The sequence below is a fragment of the Mirounga leonina genome, unplaced genomic scaffold, assembly GCF_011800145.1.
Source record: "Mirounga leonina isolate KUSES-001 unplaced genomic scaffold, KU_Mleo_1.0 Mir_174, whole genome shotgun sequence".
NCBI lineage: Eukaryota > Metazoa > Chordata > Mammalia > Carnivora > Phocidae > Mirounga > Mirounga leonina.
The window spans coordinates 45,751,048-45,766,175 of NW_023270451.1; the positions used below are offsets into that span (position 1 = coordinate 45,751,048).

General features: G+C 55.1%; 1 protein-coding gene and 1 pseudogene across 4 annotated transcripts in view; both read left to right on the plus strand.

Moving 5' to 3' along the window:
* MINDY4 (MINDY lysine 48 deubiquitinase 4) overlaps positions 1–12,701 on the plus strand; it is a 104,611-nt gene extending 91,910 nt beyond the window's left edge. For 3 of the 4 annotated variants that reach the window (XR_004682056.1, XM_035020847.1, XM_035020849.1), the window contains 2 exons: positions 70–142; positions 9,543–10,376. Coding sequence is in view for 3 of the 4 variants with exons in the window: in XM_035020847.1 (XP_034876738.1) it covers positions 70–142; positions 9,543–9,591 (122 nt within the window). In the remaining variant the exon portion in view is untranslated. Of the gene's footprint in view, positions 1–69; positions 143–9,542; positions 10,377–12,605 lie in introns of those variants that run through there. The other variant, XM_035020848.1, reaches the window with a different exon arrangement.
* Positions 6,302–8,348, plus strand: LOC118020936 (annotated as a pseudogene).
* Positions 12,702–15,128: the final 2,427 nt, after the last annotated feature.

Genomic DNA, 15,128 nt, shown 5'->3' on the forward strand with positions numbered 1-15,128 from the left:
TGTGTGTCTCTTAAAGCACGTTCAGACCCCGGGCTGAGTGTGTGTGTCTCTCTCTCTCCCGGCCCCCAGACACCACCCAGACCATCCCTGAGGACAGAGACAACGACCTCGTCCCGCCCCTTGAGCTCTGCATCAGAACCAGGTGAGTCAGGTCTGTCTCTGGCTCTGGAAGCTCACCTGAGTGGCTGGGAGGTGTGGGGGTTGGGGGTAGTCGTACCTGCAGGAGGGAGGATGGGTTTCTGGATTGCCGCAACTAAGAGTCTGTGGGGAGGCAGGACCTCTGCAGAATGGAAAGACGCAGTGCTTGGGGCTTGTTTGTACGTAGCATTTTGAGGTCTCTGTGGCCCAAGTGTGTGGCCTGTGAGGTGACTGTATCCTCAGCTTCTGAGGCTGTCCCTGTGGCAGGGGGGTGAGTAGGTGCTTCCTGAGCTCCGTCCTTGCTCACGGCAGTCACCAGCATGTGTGCTGAGTGCTGTGGGGCCCCGTCAGGAGGAAGCACAGGTAGGGGGACAGGTGGGGGAGGGGCGGGGTGGGAGGTGTTTGAGCAGGATGGGAAGGTGCGAGGGCCTAGCTCCTCAGTGGCCCCCAGGGTGTAGCTCTGAGCTGGCTTCCTGCAGCAGAGGCGCCCTCTGCATCTGGGGGGAGCAGCCCCCTCATTCTGTTGGTGTGGGTTGGGCCCTCTGAACCCCGAGCAGAGGTGCCCTGTAGCCTCAGACACAGGGTGGGGGCGTCTCCTTGACTCCCCTGTTCCCGCTCAGGCTCGGGGTGAGTTGGGGCTCACTTGACTCATCAGCCCACTGACAAGGCCCCAGGGCTGGGAACAGAACTCCGGAGGGCTGTGGGGTTGGAGCTCTGGCCCCCTTCCTCCCAGCCTCACAGGGGCCTTTCACAAAGCCTTTGGGTAGTGACTTGGAGGCTTCAGGGTGCAGTGGGGGGAGCAGCCTTGGGAGGGAGCAGGTCTGCATTCCAGTGCCTTCTGGGGAAGTGCTAGAACTCGCATGTGGTGAGTGTGGGTTCTAGAGTTTGAATCCTTTCCATTTTCTGGCCATGAGCTGTTAGACTTCACCTATGTGTCCCTCACACTATCAGCTGTAAGACTGGGAAAGTGGGAGAGCCGAGCACAGGGCTGTTGTGAGAGCGCCCGGTATCCCGCCAGGTGCTCTGTAATAGCTCTCACGGTTTCTGTCTTAGCGGCCTGTGCTGCGTTGTGACCTCAGGCGAACCTCATGTCCCTGACTGTGAAGTGATTGGCTTGGGGTGGGCGACGTGGATAATGCTGAGGCCCTGGGGCTCTGACCACCTGTGATCCAGGGGGTTCACTTGCAGCCTCGGGGTGCTGCCCACCTGCAGGCTAGTGAGCCCTTGACTGGAGCCATGGCCACAGTGGGGACACCAGCGGGGGGATGCAGGAGATGTTGGGACATCCTCATTAGGCCCCACCTATTCGTCCATCTGCTCATCCGTCCGCCTGCCTGCCCACCAAGCCAGGGACAAAGCATTCTTGTGGGATCATGTGCTGGCTTTTCTTTCGTCGGGAGGATTAAAGGCCCATGCGGGTTGCTTTCCTTTCATGTACAAAGGGCCACTCATTCCAGGTGATGAGAGAAGGGCAGCAGTGGAAAAAGGAGGTGATGCTGGCCTTGGCACCCTCCGCAGGATGGGGCCGGGGACCACAAGGCATCCTTCCTGCAGGCGGTCCTGCCAAGCAGGGCGTGGACCGCACGCTGGGCACAGGCCCCGCCCACCTCCCCAGCCCCGAAGGCCTCCATCCGTCTGAAGGGCGTTGGGGGGCCACCACCCAGGACCTCTCCAACAGCCCCTGCTGAAATAACTCCTCTTTTCCCAAGAATGGTTCCACTGCAGGACTCACCAGTTCCCCCAGTGGGCCCTGGGGTTGGACATTGTGGGCTCAGCCCTAACCGTCCAGCGCTTGACAATGACTCGGGGCTCTGGTCTGTCGGGGAGCTCAGTCCAGGGTCGTCTGAGCATGAACCTGTGCCTGGAGTGCCTCTTCCTCTTCTGGCCGCTGTCCCCTTCTCCCAGGGCCCCGCCCGTCCCAGCTGTAGCCGTGTGCCATGATATGACGGGGGAAACGGGGGTCGCTGCCTATCGCCAGGAACGATCCCTTGGCCTGGGGCGTATGGTCCAGGCTGAGTCCCTGCCCTGCCCTTTTCTGTTCCTGCTCGCTGTCAGGGCGTGGGGGTCGGGCAAGGCTCTAGCCATGCTTCCTAGTCCTTTGTAAACACAGATAAAAAATCACATTTGTGCAGCACACAGGGTTGGGGACAACTGGCCTGGTGACTCTGTTGGCCCAGACTCCAGCCAGCCCCCGATGGATGTGGGGATCAATACTCTGACACACTTGTCTCTGTCTGTGGTTCAGCCATTGGGAAGATTTGCTCTAGAGTGTGGTCCTCAGGCTTTAGCAGGCATCCCTGGAGGGTGTGGTAAAGCGCACATCAGTGGGTCCTACCCCCATGGGTTCTGGTTCAGTAGAGCTAGGTGGGGCCTTGGAGTTGGCTTATCTGGGGAGTTCCTGGGAATTGCTGGTGCTGCTGACTCAGGACCACACTCTGAGAACTTCTGGTGCCGGGTGAGGGCAGAGCCTATCCCTCTGTGGCCCTTTCTGGCTGCCTTGTGAGTCAGATGTCAGGTGAAGTGCTGAGCCTCTAGCATCTGGCCTGCTGTAATACTCCGGGCCAGGGGTCCTTCCTTCCTGGCTCTGGGGGCTGCCCCACCCCTCCCCCACCCTCCCCCAGGTAGGAGGGGGACTTTCCCGAAACCAGCTGCCTGCCTCTTCTATGACCTCTACCACCTGCCCCACCATGGTGGGTCCACCTGAACTGTTAATGTGGTGAGGTTTTTCCCAGCATTATTCTCAGAAAAGCTAAGTGGGTGAGTGAACAGTGGGAATGCTGGTTCTCCCCTCTCCTCCCAGTACCCATCAGATAACATACCACTGTAATGGGAAACAGCAGGCCCAGCCTCCTGGAATCCTGTTCCAAGGGGTTGGATTACAAAGGCTTTGCGTTTTGTTTTCATCCCAGATTCTCGAACAGCTCAAAGGGAGAAACTTGGGAAAGTGGCCTTCAAGGTCAGTGAAGACCCTGGGGAGAAAGGCCCTGCCTCCTGGGGGGATGAGCCCTGCTGCCCATTGGAGGTCCCCGCCCTGACAGGAAGGGGGTACATGTGGTGCCATGGCCTGAACTCAGGCCACATCTCAGGTCATTACCACAGGATGGACCAGGCCCCTGGGCCCATCACTTCAACCTCATGGAACCCCTGGGCTGGACTCCATGGAAGAAATAGCCAGATAAGACTCTGGGTTCTTGCTCTTGGAGAGTTCACAATTGAATAGAAGTCAAATTCATGATCCACTCTGTCCTAATCCAGGCAGAGATGGGCTGCCTACCCTTAAACCTAGCTCTCTTGCCCCCTAAGGACCTCTGATGCTCACCCTGACCCAGCACGGAGCACACCACACCCCTGGCCAGCTGGCAGCTTGCTGAGGTCCACGGAAAGGCCCTTAAGACACTACCTGACATGGGTCTTCCTTTCACAGATCGGGGTGTCCAGAGTGGAGCTCTGTGCCCCAGGCCATACCTTGACTCACAAACAGCACAGATCCTGAAGCATAGGCCTTTGCTATCCCAGCCCAGGGGAAGGTCACTGAGTGGGCAGTGTGATTTCCCACCACCTGGCTTTGTTGCCACACTGACATTACACAAGACGAGACTCTTGGTTTTGCTTTTGCGGAAGAGCATCCTAAGTCGAATGATCCCAGGTCCCGTGCCGCCTCTGCTCTCAAGTGTGACTCGCATCTGGGCCTCAGGGAGTCTCTCATTACCTATATGCTTATGTCAGGAATGTGGGGTCTGTCCTCCTCACCCCAGTTCCCGCTGCTCTCTGCTCTCTGACCATCTCAGCAAAAACAACTCATTTATGGTCATTTCCAAACCAGACACACACAGTGACCTCTTGAGCTTCCAGCCTAGCCAGAGTGGGAGAAAATGAAACAGTTGTCTGTGGTGCAGAGGAAAGACAAAAGAACACACAACCAGGGCCTGGGGCTGGGCCACAGATGTTTCTGTTTGGAGGCTCAGACAAGAAATTGAAAATATCATTTCAGCTGTGAACAGTGCCTTCCAGGGGCTGGAGCTCAGTGCCCAGGTCCCTCAGGTGTATCCCCACCCGCCACTGCGCCGGTCCTCACACCTCAGCTGACACCTTGTTGCCCAGGTACCCTCTTCACAGTGCCCCTCACCCGCCAAAGGAGGGTTCCCTGGGTGCTCCCATGGCCCCAGCCGCTCTCTTCTGATTCCCTGTCCTGCAACCTGCACACACACTTGCCCATTGGGTTCCTTGCCCTGGTTGGGTTCGCAGAACACTCCACACGGTGACAGAAGGACGGGAATCTGGAGACCTCGGTCCTGGCTGTGCTGCCATCACGATGTATGACCTCCAGAAGGCTTGGTTCTGCTCTAGACCTCAGTTTCCTCATCTCTTGCTGAGGTAGAAGGGTCCCTTCCCTGAGCTGTTGTGAGGTTGAAAAAGGAGAGGCAGAAGCATTCCCTTTCCTTTGGAGACCACAGGGAGGAGGAACAACCAGGAGGAGGCAGAGGGAAAGGGACAAGAGAGGATAAGGGCCATGGGCTGGGCTTTGTGATTGCCTGGGTCAAAGGCAAGGGAGAGTGCAGTGCGAATGGAGACAGGCTTCCCCACTGGGCCCCTGGGGCTCCTGGAGGATCAGCTGCTGGGGAGGGGTGTGTTCATCTAGCAGCACCCCTGGGAACCTGTGCTTTGGCACTGAGGTCTTGGAGGCGACAGAGGCGAGTGACACCAGCTCTGTCCTTGAGGGGTTCACAGTCTCGTGGGGGAGGGAGGCCCCATGAGAATATGGTGCTGAGAGAGGAGCCCCAGGCTGCTTGGGGGTCAGAGCACACTTCTAGAAGGAGGAATCTTGGATCTGATCCTGAGGGATGGTTGTTCCAGGTGGAGGGCACAGCACAGGCCAAGGCCCGTAGGGGAGAGACAGCCTATGGAGCTCATTCCAGAGTGTTCTGATCCCAGTGGCTGGAGCACGGGAAGGGGCACTTGCACAACATGATACTTGTCTGGAAATCCACAGTGAGCAAGAGTTCTGTGGTGTATCTCTACTGGTCAGCTTGGGGGCTTTAAAACCTGGCCTGTGCCCTTCTCCTTGCTGATATAGGCTCTACTAGGCATCTGCCCCCCAAGATACATTAGTGGCATCAATGCTGAAAGTCTGTGGGGGCAGGTGACCACTGCTCTGCTCTGGTTTAGGGCCCCGGGGAGGGAAGGGCCTCATCTGTGGCCCTGAGGTGGGCCCTCTCTGTGATGCTGAGCCTCCCCGAGCTCCAGGGACCATAGCATCTTCACAGAGCTCAACCCCTAAGCCAGTGGTCCTCAACCAGGTGATTTTGTGCCCCAGGGAATATTTGGCAATGTTGGGAGACATTTTTGGGTATCGCAGCTGGGGGAGGAGGGTGCTAAATACCCCACAGTGCACAAAGCAGCCCCCAGAACAAAATTACCTAGCCCACAATGTCAGTGGTCCGAGGTCAAGAAAGCCTGCTGGAGACTCTCATGCTCAGCCTCCTGATCTAACCCTGGGTGAGCGAGCTTTCATTCTGCCTCCTGCACTGTCTACGGGTCCGTTTCATCCCTGCCCTCCCTCTGCCAGCCCCTAATTGCATACGCAGAGCTCTGTTTACTGTCCTTGTAATTGACCATGGACTTTCCTACCGCGGAACCATCCATCCCCACACAAACACAGCAGCCTTGCATCTCAGCCCTTGCCATTTTAAAAACATCTCTGCTTTGATTTTCATCAACTGTAAACTGCTTTTCTCTGCTGCTTCTAATACTCTCCCCACCATTGGCACCTGTTGGCTGGGATAGGGTGGGTTAGTTACCTCGGTAGAAAGCCTTGAAACTAAGCACCCCCACCACCTAACTGTAAGACTCAGTGACTGTTGGTATGGCATGGACATCTCAAGTGGTAGACAAATATGACTCAACCCCGCACTAAAGCCAAATCCCATGTTGCTGGGATCTGAGATGTTTGCAGATTGGGAGCTCATAGAAGGAACTTCTCTCTGCCTGTCAGAGTAGGGAGGGTGAAGGCTGGGAGGGATGGAGAGGGATGGGAGTAGGGTTTTGGCTGAGGATAGATCTTATGGTAACAAGAAGTCTGGTGTACTTCTGACTCCCGCCACCGCCACCCCTCCATTCTTACCATGACTGGGGCAAGAAACCACTCTGGTCTGGGCAATGGTTTTCCCTTTGCAATCTGGGATCCTGATGCCTGCCTGGAGCTAGGCTACAGGCAGAATGTCACTCTCCTCCATGTCTTCTTTCTGCTGCTTTCTGGGGGACTGGATTCAGGATATAGCCCTAGTGTCTAAGACTTGGATAAGAAACTTACAGAGGCTGATGCTTACCTATAAATCGTAATAGAATAATAAAAGCTTTTAGTGACATGCTTCAAAACTGCAAAAGATGATGAACAGAGAAAGAAAATTGAAAATCTCAAGTTGTATGGTAGAATTGATTAAGCCCCGAGTCACGTTGCTGCGTATTGCTGAAGCACTATTAACCCACTTGGTGCAATAGGTCAGCCTAGTCCCTTGGAACCTGTGATCAGCACAGTGCCTTCCCAGCCTGTCTTACCACCCCCAGACCCTGCTCAGTTGTGCAACTGAGAGCTGCATCTGTATTCCCTACTGGCTGGACCTCTAGGGGCCACCCTGCAACATCATCAGGCTCCAGCACCAAACAGAGCGGGCAGTGGGCACTCGGCGACCGAGGCGTGGTCTGACTTCTCCCAGCCACGTTGAGTGGTCTCCAGATACAGTCCCAGTGCCTCTTGTTCAAGCAGTGACAGACACTTTGACACCGATGGAGTCCATCACAGTGGCTCAGCCCCCGAGCACCTACTAGATCCCTCTGGATCTGCCCCAGTGCTGACACGTGGCAGCTCAGGAAATAGTCAAAAGCACCCGGACACCACAGAATCACTTAAATCCCCCACAGCCAGGGGAACAGTGGTGCCAACCGTTTCGATTCACATGACACGATCAACAATGAAGGGGAGGCAGGGTCGGTGGATGAGTGCAAGAGGGTTATGTGTCTTGTCACAGGTTATGTTTGGAGTTGTGTCTTGCTAAGGTAGCTTTTCCAACACTTAGTCTGGAGAAGAGACTGTGGAATGTGTGCAAACTTTTTTGCACATCCAGACCTGCTTCTGAACATCTGTGACCAGGAGGATCCCAGGGGTCAAATGGCTTAGGTGTGAAAGGTACCTCGCAGCCTTTCGTGCAGGAAGGAAAGGGTTGGCTGTCAAAAAGTCATATACCACCCCATTTTGGGTGGGCTGTCCTGGTGTCACAGGGCATCATCAGTGATACGGAAGAACACGCAGAGCTAGTTTTGAAGGACTAGTTTCCTAAGACAGTGTAACAGTCATGGCTTGGCAGGTTTTCTTCTATTGTCCACTCATTTCAGCCTTTTATGCTGAGGATTTTAACAAAAAGATGCAATTCAGCGTTCATATATAGACTGGATAAAAATGTCTCAGGACATTGACTGGTGTGCACAATGCAGGGCAGGGCTGTGTCTTGTGTCTAGACGGTGATGAACACTCCATTCTCATGTTCCGTCTATCCTCACAGTGTGCTGGGTGGAGCTAGGAGAACAGCGGAATAGCCACTGTTCCAAAACGGACAATATGCAAATATTTCCCACACCAAACCTCTCCCTGGGAGCAAGACACACAGAATTACCACCAAGATTTTTTGTCTTCAAATGGCGAGAAATCTTTTTGCTCGTTTGAAGAGGAATGGGCTGGTCTAAGGTGTGCAAAAAATTCAACAGAGGAAAATACAGTCTTTACAGATACCAGGAAGGTGCCTGTAATCAAGAGCAAAGGAATTTGATAAGAGCAGAGTGAGTATGAGTCCCGTTGCCTCTGGAAGGCTGTCCCTGTTAACCTAAAAGCCAGAGACATTGATGCGGCAACTGAAGCAAGGCACGGACGTGAGGAAAGACAAAGAGCAGAAGCCTGAGGAAGGAGGGAGAAAGAAATTCAGAGGGAGTCTGTGTTCTTCATGAAGGTGGAGAAGGTTGGGTTTACAGCCAACCACTACTGAAACCTCGGTTGGGAGGTGCAAGCGTCTTCCTCTGGGAGACCCTGTTCACTCACCTGTCACGGTTCCCACCTCAGGGAGACTGGACTTTCCAAAGCAGAAGCACAGTTAAAACGAGGAAAGTTTCTTTTTTCCCCTCCTCTGTTGGCCGTTAACATATTGACTTTAGTCAGAAGAAAAACTTCAGGTTTTGAAAAAGTCTGTTCCCTCCCCAAGACTCTCACTGTGAAAAGCATTTCGAGAGCCTAGTTTCAAACTCTGCACCCTAACACTGCTGTTGAGGTATACACATCTGCTTCCGGGTTCCTGTGATCTCAGGATGTATGTATATGTATTAGATACCCAAGGCCAGGTCTTGCAGGAATATTCCTTCCGCCAGAAATGTGATTCCTCTGAGTTGCTTTAGAAAACTAGTGTGCCGTGTATTAAAATCAGGTGTTGGGGGCTGCCTGAGTGGCTCGGTTGGTTAAGCGTCTGACTCTTGATTTAGGCTCAGGTCGTGACTTCGGTGTCGTGAGATTGAGCCCTGCATTGGGCTCCCCGCTGAATGTGGAGCCTGCTTAGGATGTGCGCTCACTCTCTCCCCCTCTGCCAACTCCCCACTCAAAAATAAATAAATGAATAAAAATTTTTAAAAAATTAAGTGTTGGGTCATTCCATAGTCACACCTCTAATAACTTTTATTTTGGAATTGAACTAGTATTAAATTATATCTAGCCCTGGACTACATAGAGTTAAATGATACTCACTGCTTCTTAAGACTTCATCAAGTAATTAAAAAAAAGAAAATGCAAATCTGTGTTTTACTGAGCTGCTCCCAGCCCTTCACTGGCTTCCCGTGGCTCTTAGAGCAAAGCCCAGAATCCTTCTGAGGCTCCCAGGTCCTGTGTGGTGCCGCCTTGCCTGCTTCCCAACCTGGGCCGCACCTCTCTCCCTCCTGTACTAGGCTCCAGCACCTGGAACACTCCAGGATTCTCCCTATCTGGGTCTTCCCACGTGCTATCAAGTACCACCATCAGGCACCCCTGGAAGGTGGCTGGATCCACATATGTGTGGATCCCTCCCATCAGCTCAGGGCCCTGCAGTGCCAGGCACAGAGGAGGTTCTCGATAAACACTTGTAGCATGAATGAATGAATGAATGAATGACCTGCCACTTCTGTCTTCTCCGTGGCTCTCTGGGGTCCTAGGTATGTTTGTGTTTCGTGAGGGCCTGGTGTGTTGGTTTATATGTGTGTGGAGAGGCGAGGTAGGGAGGTTGGAACCAGAAATCCTCAAAGCCACTAAGACAGGACCTTCAGGTGAGTGAGGGCAAGAGATGGCTCCTGTGTGGGCCTCTGCAGCTCTAACTCTTTATCTGTTACTCTGCTTGTAGGTGGAAGGGGGCAGCGGTGAACTGGAACGGCTCAGACCCCATCCTGTGACCCTTCCTGTGGGTAAGCCTATGGCTCTACCACTCATCGCTGGGGGGTGACAGCTGAGCCCCAGGCCTCAGGAACAAGTCTCTCAGAAGAGTGTCACCCCCATCTGGGCCAACAGTGCTGCAGAAGCGTCCAGAACCTCCCTGCCCCTTCCATGAAGGGCCCCTAGGACTGTGATGAGGGCCCAGAGTGCTGCTATACGGCTCCCTCCCAGCTGAGCCATGACTGCCAAGGATTGGACCGCCTCTGTGCTTTTTGTCTGCATCCCTCCCTTGCTCCCTGCTGGGCCACCTCTCCCCTCTTCAAGCCTGTGATATGGTTAGCCTGGGCACCCTGGGCTCGTTATTTCTGGTAGTTGGCTTTCTATAAAGCAGGAGTCAAACCCATGCAGAGGACGGAGAGACTCATTTCTTCTGTTGTGGCAAAGGAAGCATGAGGTCTGCGTGGTTCATGGCTGGGGTGGGAACAGTGATGGTGGAGAGCCCTGGAGACCTGTGAGCTAAGACATCACCTAATGAGAGTCTCTGCAGGCAGGCTTTGCCCTCTGGTCCGGTAGTGTCCCTGGCGGGGCTTCTGGTCTAGCCTGATCCTGTCTGGATCAGCCCCAGGTCTAAGGCACCAGGCTCTGTAAGGCAACTCAGGCCACCTGGGAGCCTGTCTCAGGGCAGACCTGGATCCCTGCGAGGCCCCAGGAGGATGGTCATGTGGACCTGGCCAAGTGCATATGGGGGAAGAACCTTCTAGGGAGGGACCTCTTGGCCACAGAGGGCAATAAGATGAGAATGAGCAGAGGGATAGTCCCCCCCCCCCCCACCGCCCCCCGGTGGCTGCAGTAAGGCACTTGTGAAGAGAACTGCCTGAAATGTGGATGGGCAGAGCCTGGGGACGCCCTCATGTTCCAGAGCAAGGGGCGGGGGGGATAGGTACAAATGGGAAGAATAATCACTCATAAAGGGAAATTTGTACAGTTGCAGCATCCTTGATTCCATGGGGTTACATCCTACTGGTTTTAAAAAGGAATATGAAGTTAGGGACTGTGCTCTGCAATGGCTCCCAACAGTGGGATGAGCAAGGGCACCCGGAGGTGGAGCACTGGCCTCGGGGAGCCCCCATCATGAGCCCGTCCATGTGAGGAGCCGGGAGCAGCATGGCAGCAGAGCGCTCAGCAGCGTGGCCCCGTGCCGGCCCCTGCTGCGCCCAGCGAGCGCTTGGGCTGGAGCTCTGAGCTCCGCAGCGGGCCCGTAGAGGTGGGTGTTTGCACGAAAGGACTGGGGTGTGAGCTCCTCCCATGTCTGCCCTGGCCCAGGGAGAGGCCCAGGAGAGTTGTAGACGCTGGCTGGCGGCTGGTCCCAAGCCTCTGTGTGCCCTTCCGGTGCTCAGGACACAAGCAGCTCAGGGACCGTGTTCCCTCTGCAGCCCTGGCTAAAAGGACATCCCTTCTCTTTATGTGCCAGGCATTTGGTGGTGACAACTCAACGGCCTGTTTTGCATTCTCGTGGGCCGGGCACGAGTCGTGGCTGGATTATTGTGGGTCTTTAGGGAGGAGCCGGGAGGGAAGTGAGAGGGCAGGGCGTGCTTTGTCCAAGCTGTGTGGAGGCCCCCCTGGGGTTTGCTGTGTAAACTCCAGTGGCCATTCACAGCAGGCGTCCAGCAGAAATGCTTCCTATATGTCCCTGAAATGTTTATGCATTTGTTTTCCTTGGCCAGAGACAGGCCGCTCCAGCTGAGCACCGGGGGGAGGAAGTCAGTTTCCCTGTAGCAGGCTTGTTTATCAGCCTGGGAAGGAAAAGTGTGTCTTTTCAATGAAACTCACTTAACCTCCTGACCAGGGTCCTGTTGGCAGGGCTGGAGAAATAAAAATATTCCCAGCTTTGCTTGAAAAACCCAGTTCCAACAAATTATGGAAATGCTTTTCTAGAAGCCAAGATGCGGGTACACGCAGTTTGACACCCGGTGCCTGGGGCTTCCTGGGACGCAAGATGAGCAAAGCCGTAGCACCACCCTCTCCCAGGTCCGGAAGCGAGAGTGGACCCACAGTACGGCCACCAGGTCTGCAAGAATGAAATAGAAGCCCATGCCTCCTTGCAGGTGGCTGTTCTCCACCCGAGGCACAGGGTTTTCTAGGGAGACTGTCGGTAGGTTCAGCGGGTCCAGAGTCTCCCGCCCAAATTATATTCAAATCTTTGTGTTCATGTACGTATGTGTAATTTTCCAGGGAGAGGGTCTACTTGACTTGGACCAGTACCCTCCTGAATTCCCCAGAAAAAGTTAAGAGTCCTAGAGCTGAGTGGCTTCCCCAGGACCGACCTGGGCATGTCCACCCCATCTGTGCTCAAATGTGGGCTGGGTTAGTGAACAAGCCGATCTCAGGGAGGTGCGAATTCTTGGTCTCTGGAGGAAAGAGCCAGTGGATCCTGCTGCTCTTCCAGCAGTTAAGAGCAGTCTCAAGGCCACTCAAGCCTGTACTCTGCCATTAGTGGAAACATGCCCCTCCCCCTGCTCCTAGGCGGGCGTCCAGTCACTAGGGACCTCTCCCGAGTCGGATGATTCCTGCTCTATCCCCTGCTGATGGCGGCTCCCAGTACCTGCTCCCACCCAGCTTCTGGTGGTGCAGTCAGCCTCCTCCTTCCCCTTTTAAGAAGACCCGAGTCTTCCTTCTGCAGGATCCACATTTGAGCCATGCAAAGCACCCACACATCTTTGCCTTCCCAGTTCTGGAGGTCACACCTTTCCCCCCTCAGCCTGCCTGTCTGCTTAGCCACCCGTTGGGAACAGCAATGTCTCCTGTTCTCAGGTGGGAGTCAGGGACCAGCCCACACTGTGGGTGCACATGGCAAGCTTTTAAACAGCTTTCTGGAAGCCTCCCTCACTTGGCTTTAGGAGAGGAGATGCAGACCTCCGGGCCCCATGGTTGGGGGAAGGAATCCTAGCACACTGACGCCTCTCTCAAAGAATTCCTCAGTAGCTACTGGCCTCTTCCACTGCGAGCCCAGTGCTTTCTTCACCTTCTTCCACAGCCAGGGGACGTGCAAATGGTGGCCGAGCCACCCACACCACTGTCTCTGTAGGCTCTTCATGGCAGCCCCACAGGTAAGAAGAGCAGCTTCCAGAAGAACCGCAAGGATTCCTTGGGGGGTCAGAGCTGGGCCAAGGCTTGGGGGGGGGGGCGTTGGGGGATATCCTCAGGCAGGAGTGCATCCAGAACCCCATCCCACTGTTTGTTTCTGAGCAGAAGGGAAGTTAGGGGTGGGGACCCAGGCTCTGGAGAGGGCCGGGGAGGGTGAAGGACCAGTCTTAGGCTCCCCCAGGCCGTTGGCTCGGCTAAGCCCTCACAATGGCAAGAGGAGGACTTGTCTGCCCTCATGTAGACTCCAGCCTTGCTACTCAATGTGTGGGCCTTAGACCAGCCGCATCAGCCACACCTGAGAACTTCTTAGAAATGCAGACTCTCAGGCTCCACCCATGCCCCCCTGATTCAGAATCTGCACTTTAACAAAACCGTCAGGTGGATCAGGTTAAAGTGGGAGATAGTTCCGTTCTAGAGCTTGTGACTTTGTGGGGGTGACAGTGGGAGTCCCCATACGGAAGTACTGAAGGGATGGGTGGGAGCAGTGTCCCAGGAAGAAGCAGCAGAAGGACCAGAGGCCTGAGTCTAGTCTTGCCTCCACTGCTTCCTGCCTGTGTGACTATGAGCACCTGACCTAAGCTCTCTGGGCCTCAGTTTCCTCCTCTGTAAAATGCCCACCGCATGGGGCTGTATTGAGGCCTAAGTGAGTCAGTGCACAGTGAGGTGTGCAGAGCAGGGCCTGGCGTGTCACCACGACTTGCTAAGTGTTTGCTCTTAAAGTTTCCGGTGGGGTGGGGGAGGCTCCTTGGCGGTGGTCGCATCTTACCTAGGCCTTGATGGATGGGCATGGCTTTGACAAGTGGAGAATTGGATGGAAGATCATTCCAGGTGACATGGTGAGATGGTGAGAAGCAAGAGACCATGAAAGTTCGTGAAGTCTGTGAGTCTCATGACCCGAGAGTGGGAGTCCCAGAGGATTAGGGGAGGAGGCACAGAGTGGGAGAAGGCCTCAGATGGCAGGCCCCGGGCTGGGACGTGTTCCCGGGAGACAAGGTCTGCTCAGAACTCGACTTCAGATCTCTGCCCCTGGCCAGGGAGTGGGTGTGGGGCAGAGGCGAGGGGCACATTGAGGGGCTGCCGCACTGCTCCCAGGAAAGGCAGTGTGAGGGGGAAGGCCAGGAGATGATGGAGGTGACCGATGCTGATGCCCTTTTGCTTTCCAAGGCCCCGTGGATGATCCTCACCGGCCACTGAGCCCTTCCGGGAGCCTAAACTTGAAGGAGGCAATCAGGCTGCCACGTCTATTTGCAAGTATTTCTCTCCATCCGCCAGAGTCCTCCCTACTCCCTAATCATGCCCTAATCCTCATGGGGCTGTGGGAGCTGTAATTACCAGGCAAAAATGTCAGGCATTTGCGATAATAGAGATTGCTTAATGCAGGCCGAGGGGCAGGTTGGCAGGTGGGCGGGAGAGTGGGCGGGCAGGCTGCCTGTGGGTCAGGGTGGCCCAGTGCCAGGGCCTGCACGGTGCTCAGGGATGTCGCTCCAGCAGACCGGCTCTGCACAGGAGAGGAATCCGAGCCCCACACTGGTCAGGGGCTTGGTGGTCACAGCAGCCCATCATTGGCCTTTCCCGCTGTCTCGGGACCGAAGTTCTTTGTCCCACTGTCCTGTCTGCCTTCCCCAGAGATGCCTATCCTATGTCCTGTTCCCTGGGAAATCACTGAAGGCCTTCGCTTTATAGTTGGGGAAACTGAGGCCCAGGAAGTCTTAGTTAAGACCCCTGCTGGGGGGCACCTGGGTGGCTCAGTTGGTTAAGCAACTGCCTTCGGCTCAGGTCATGATCCTGGAGTCCCTGGATCGAGTCCCGCATCGGGCTCCCTGCTTGGCAGGGAGTCTGCTTCTCCCTCTGACCCTCCCCCTCTCATGTGCTCTCTCTCTCTCAAATAAATAAATAAAATCTTAAAAAAAAAAAAAAAAAAAGACCCCTGCTGGGACATTTCTCATTCACGGAATGTTCTCTGGGGGACCAGACCACTAGACGGCCTTTGGGCTGAAGGGAATACATCTGGTGGGGGGGTTCTAAGGGGGTGACTCCAACCTGCCTGTCCTTCTGCCTCCCCACCTCACTTCCTCCTCCAGCTCCATACTCTACCCACCCCAGACCATAGCAGCTGCTTCCCTGAGAAGCCCCTTGCTGCCTGAAGCCTTTGCTAGTGCTCTTTGCTGCACTGGGTCCTGGCCTCCCGTGACCATCTGCCAAATCCAGCCAGACCCTCAAAGCCTATCTCCTAAGCCCCTACTCTAGGAAGCCCTCTGGGATTATCTAGTTAAAGTGCAGGCCCAGTCCTCCGAATGCCCTCAATCAGCTCCTCTCTCACAGCCCAGATCCCAGTTGGTGGTTGGCACCCAGCTACAGGTTTCTCCCATTACCCCACATGTGCACGTATGTGTGCGTGCAAACCAGCCCCCCC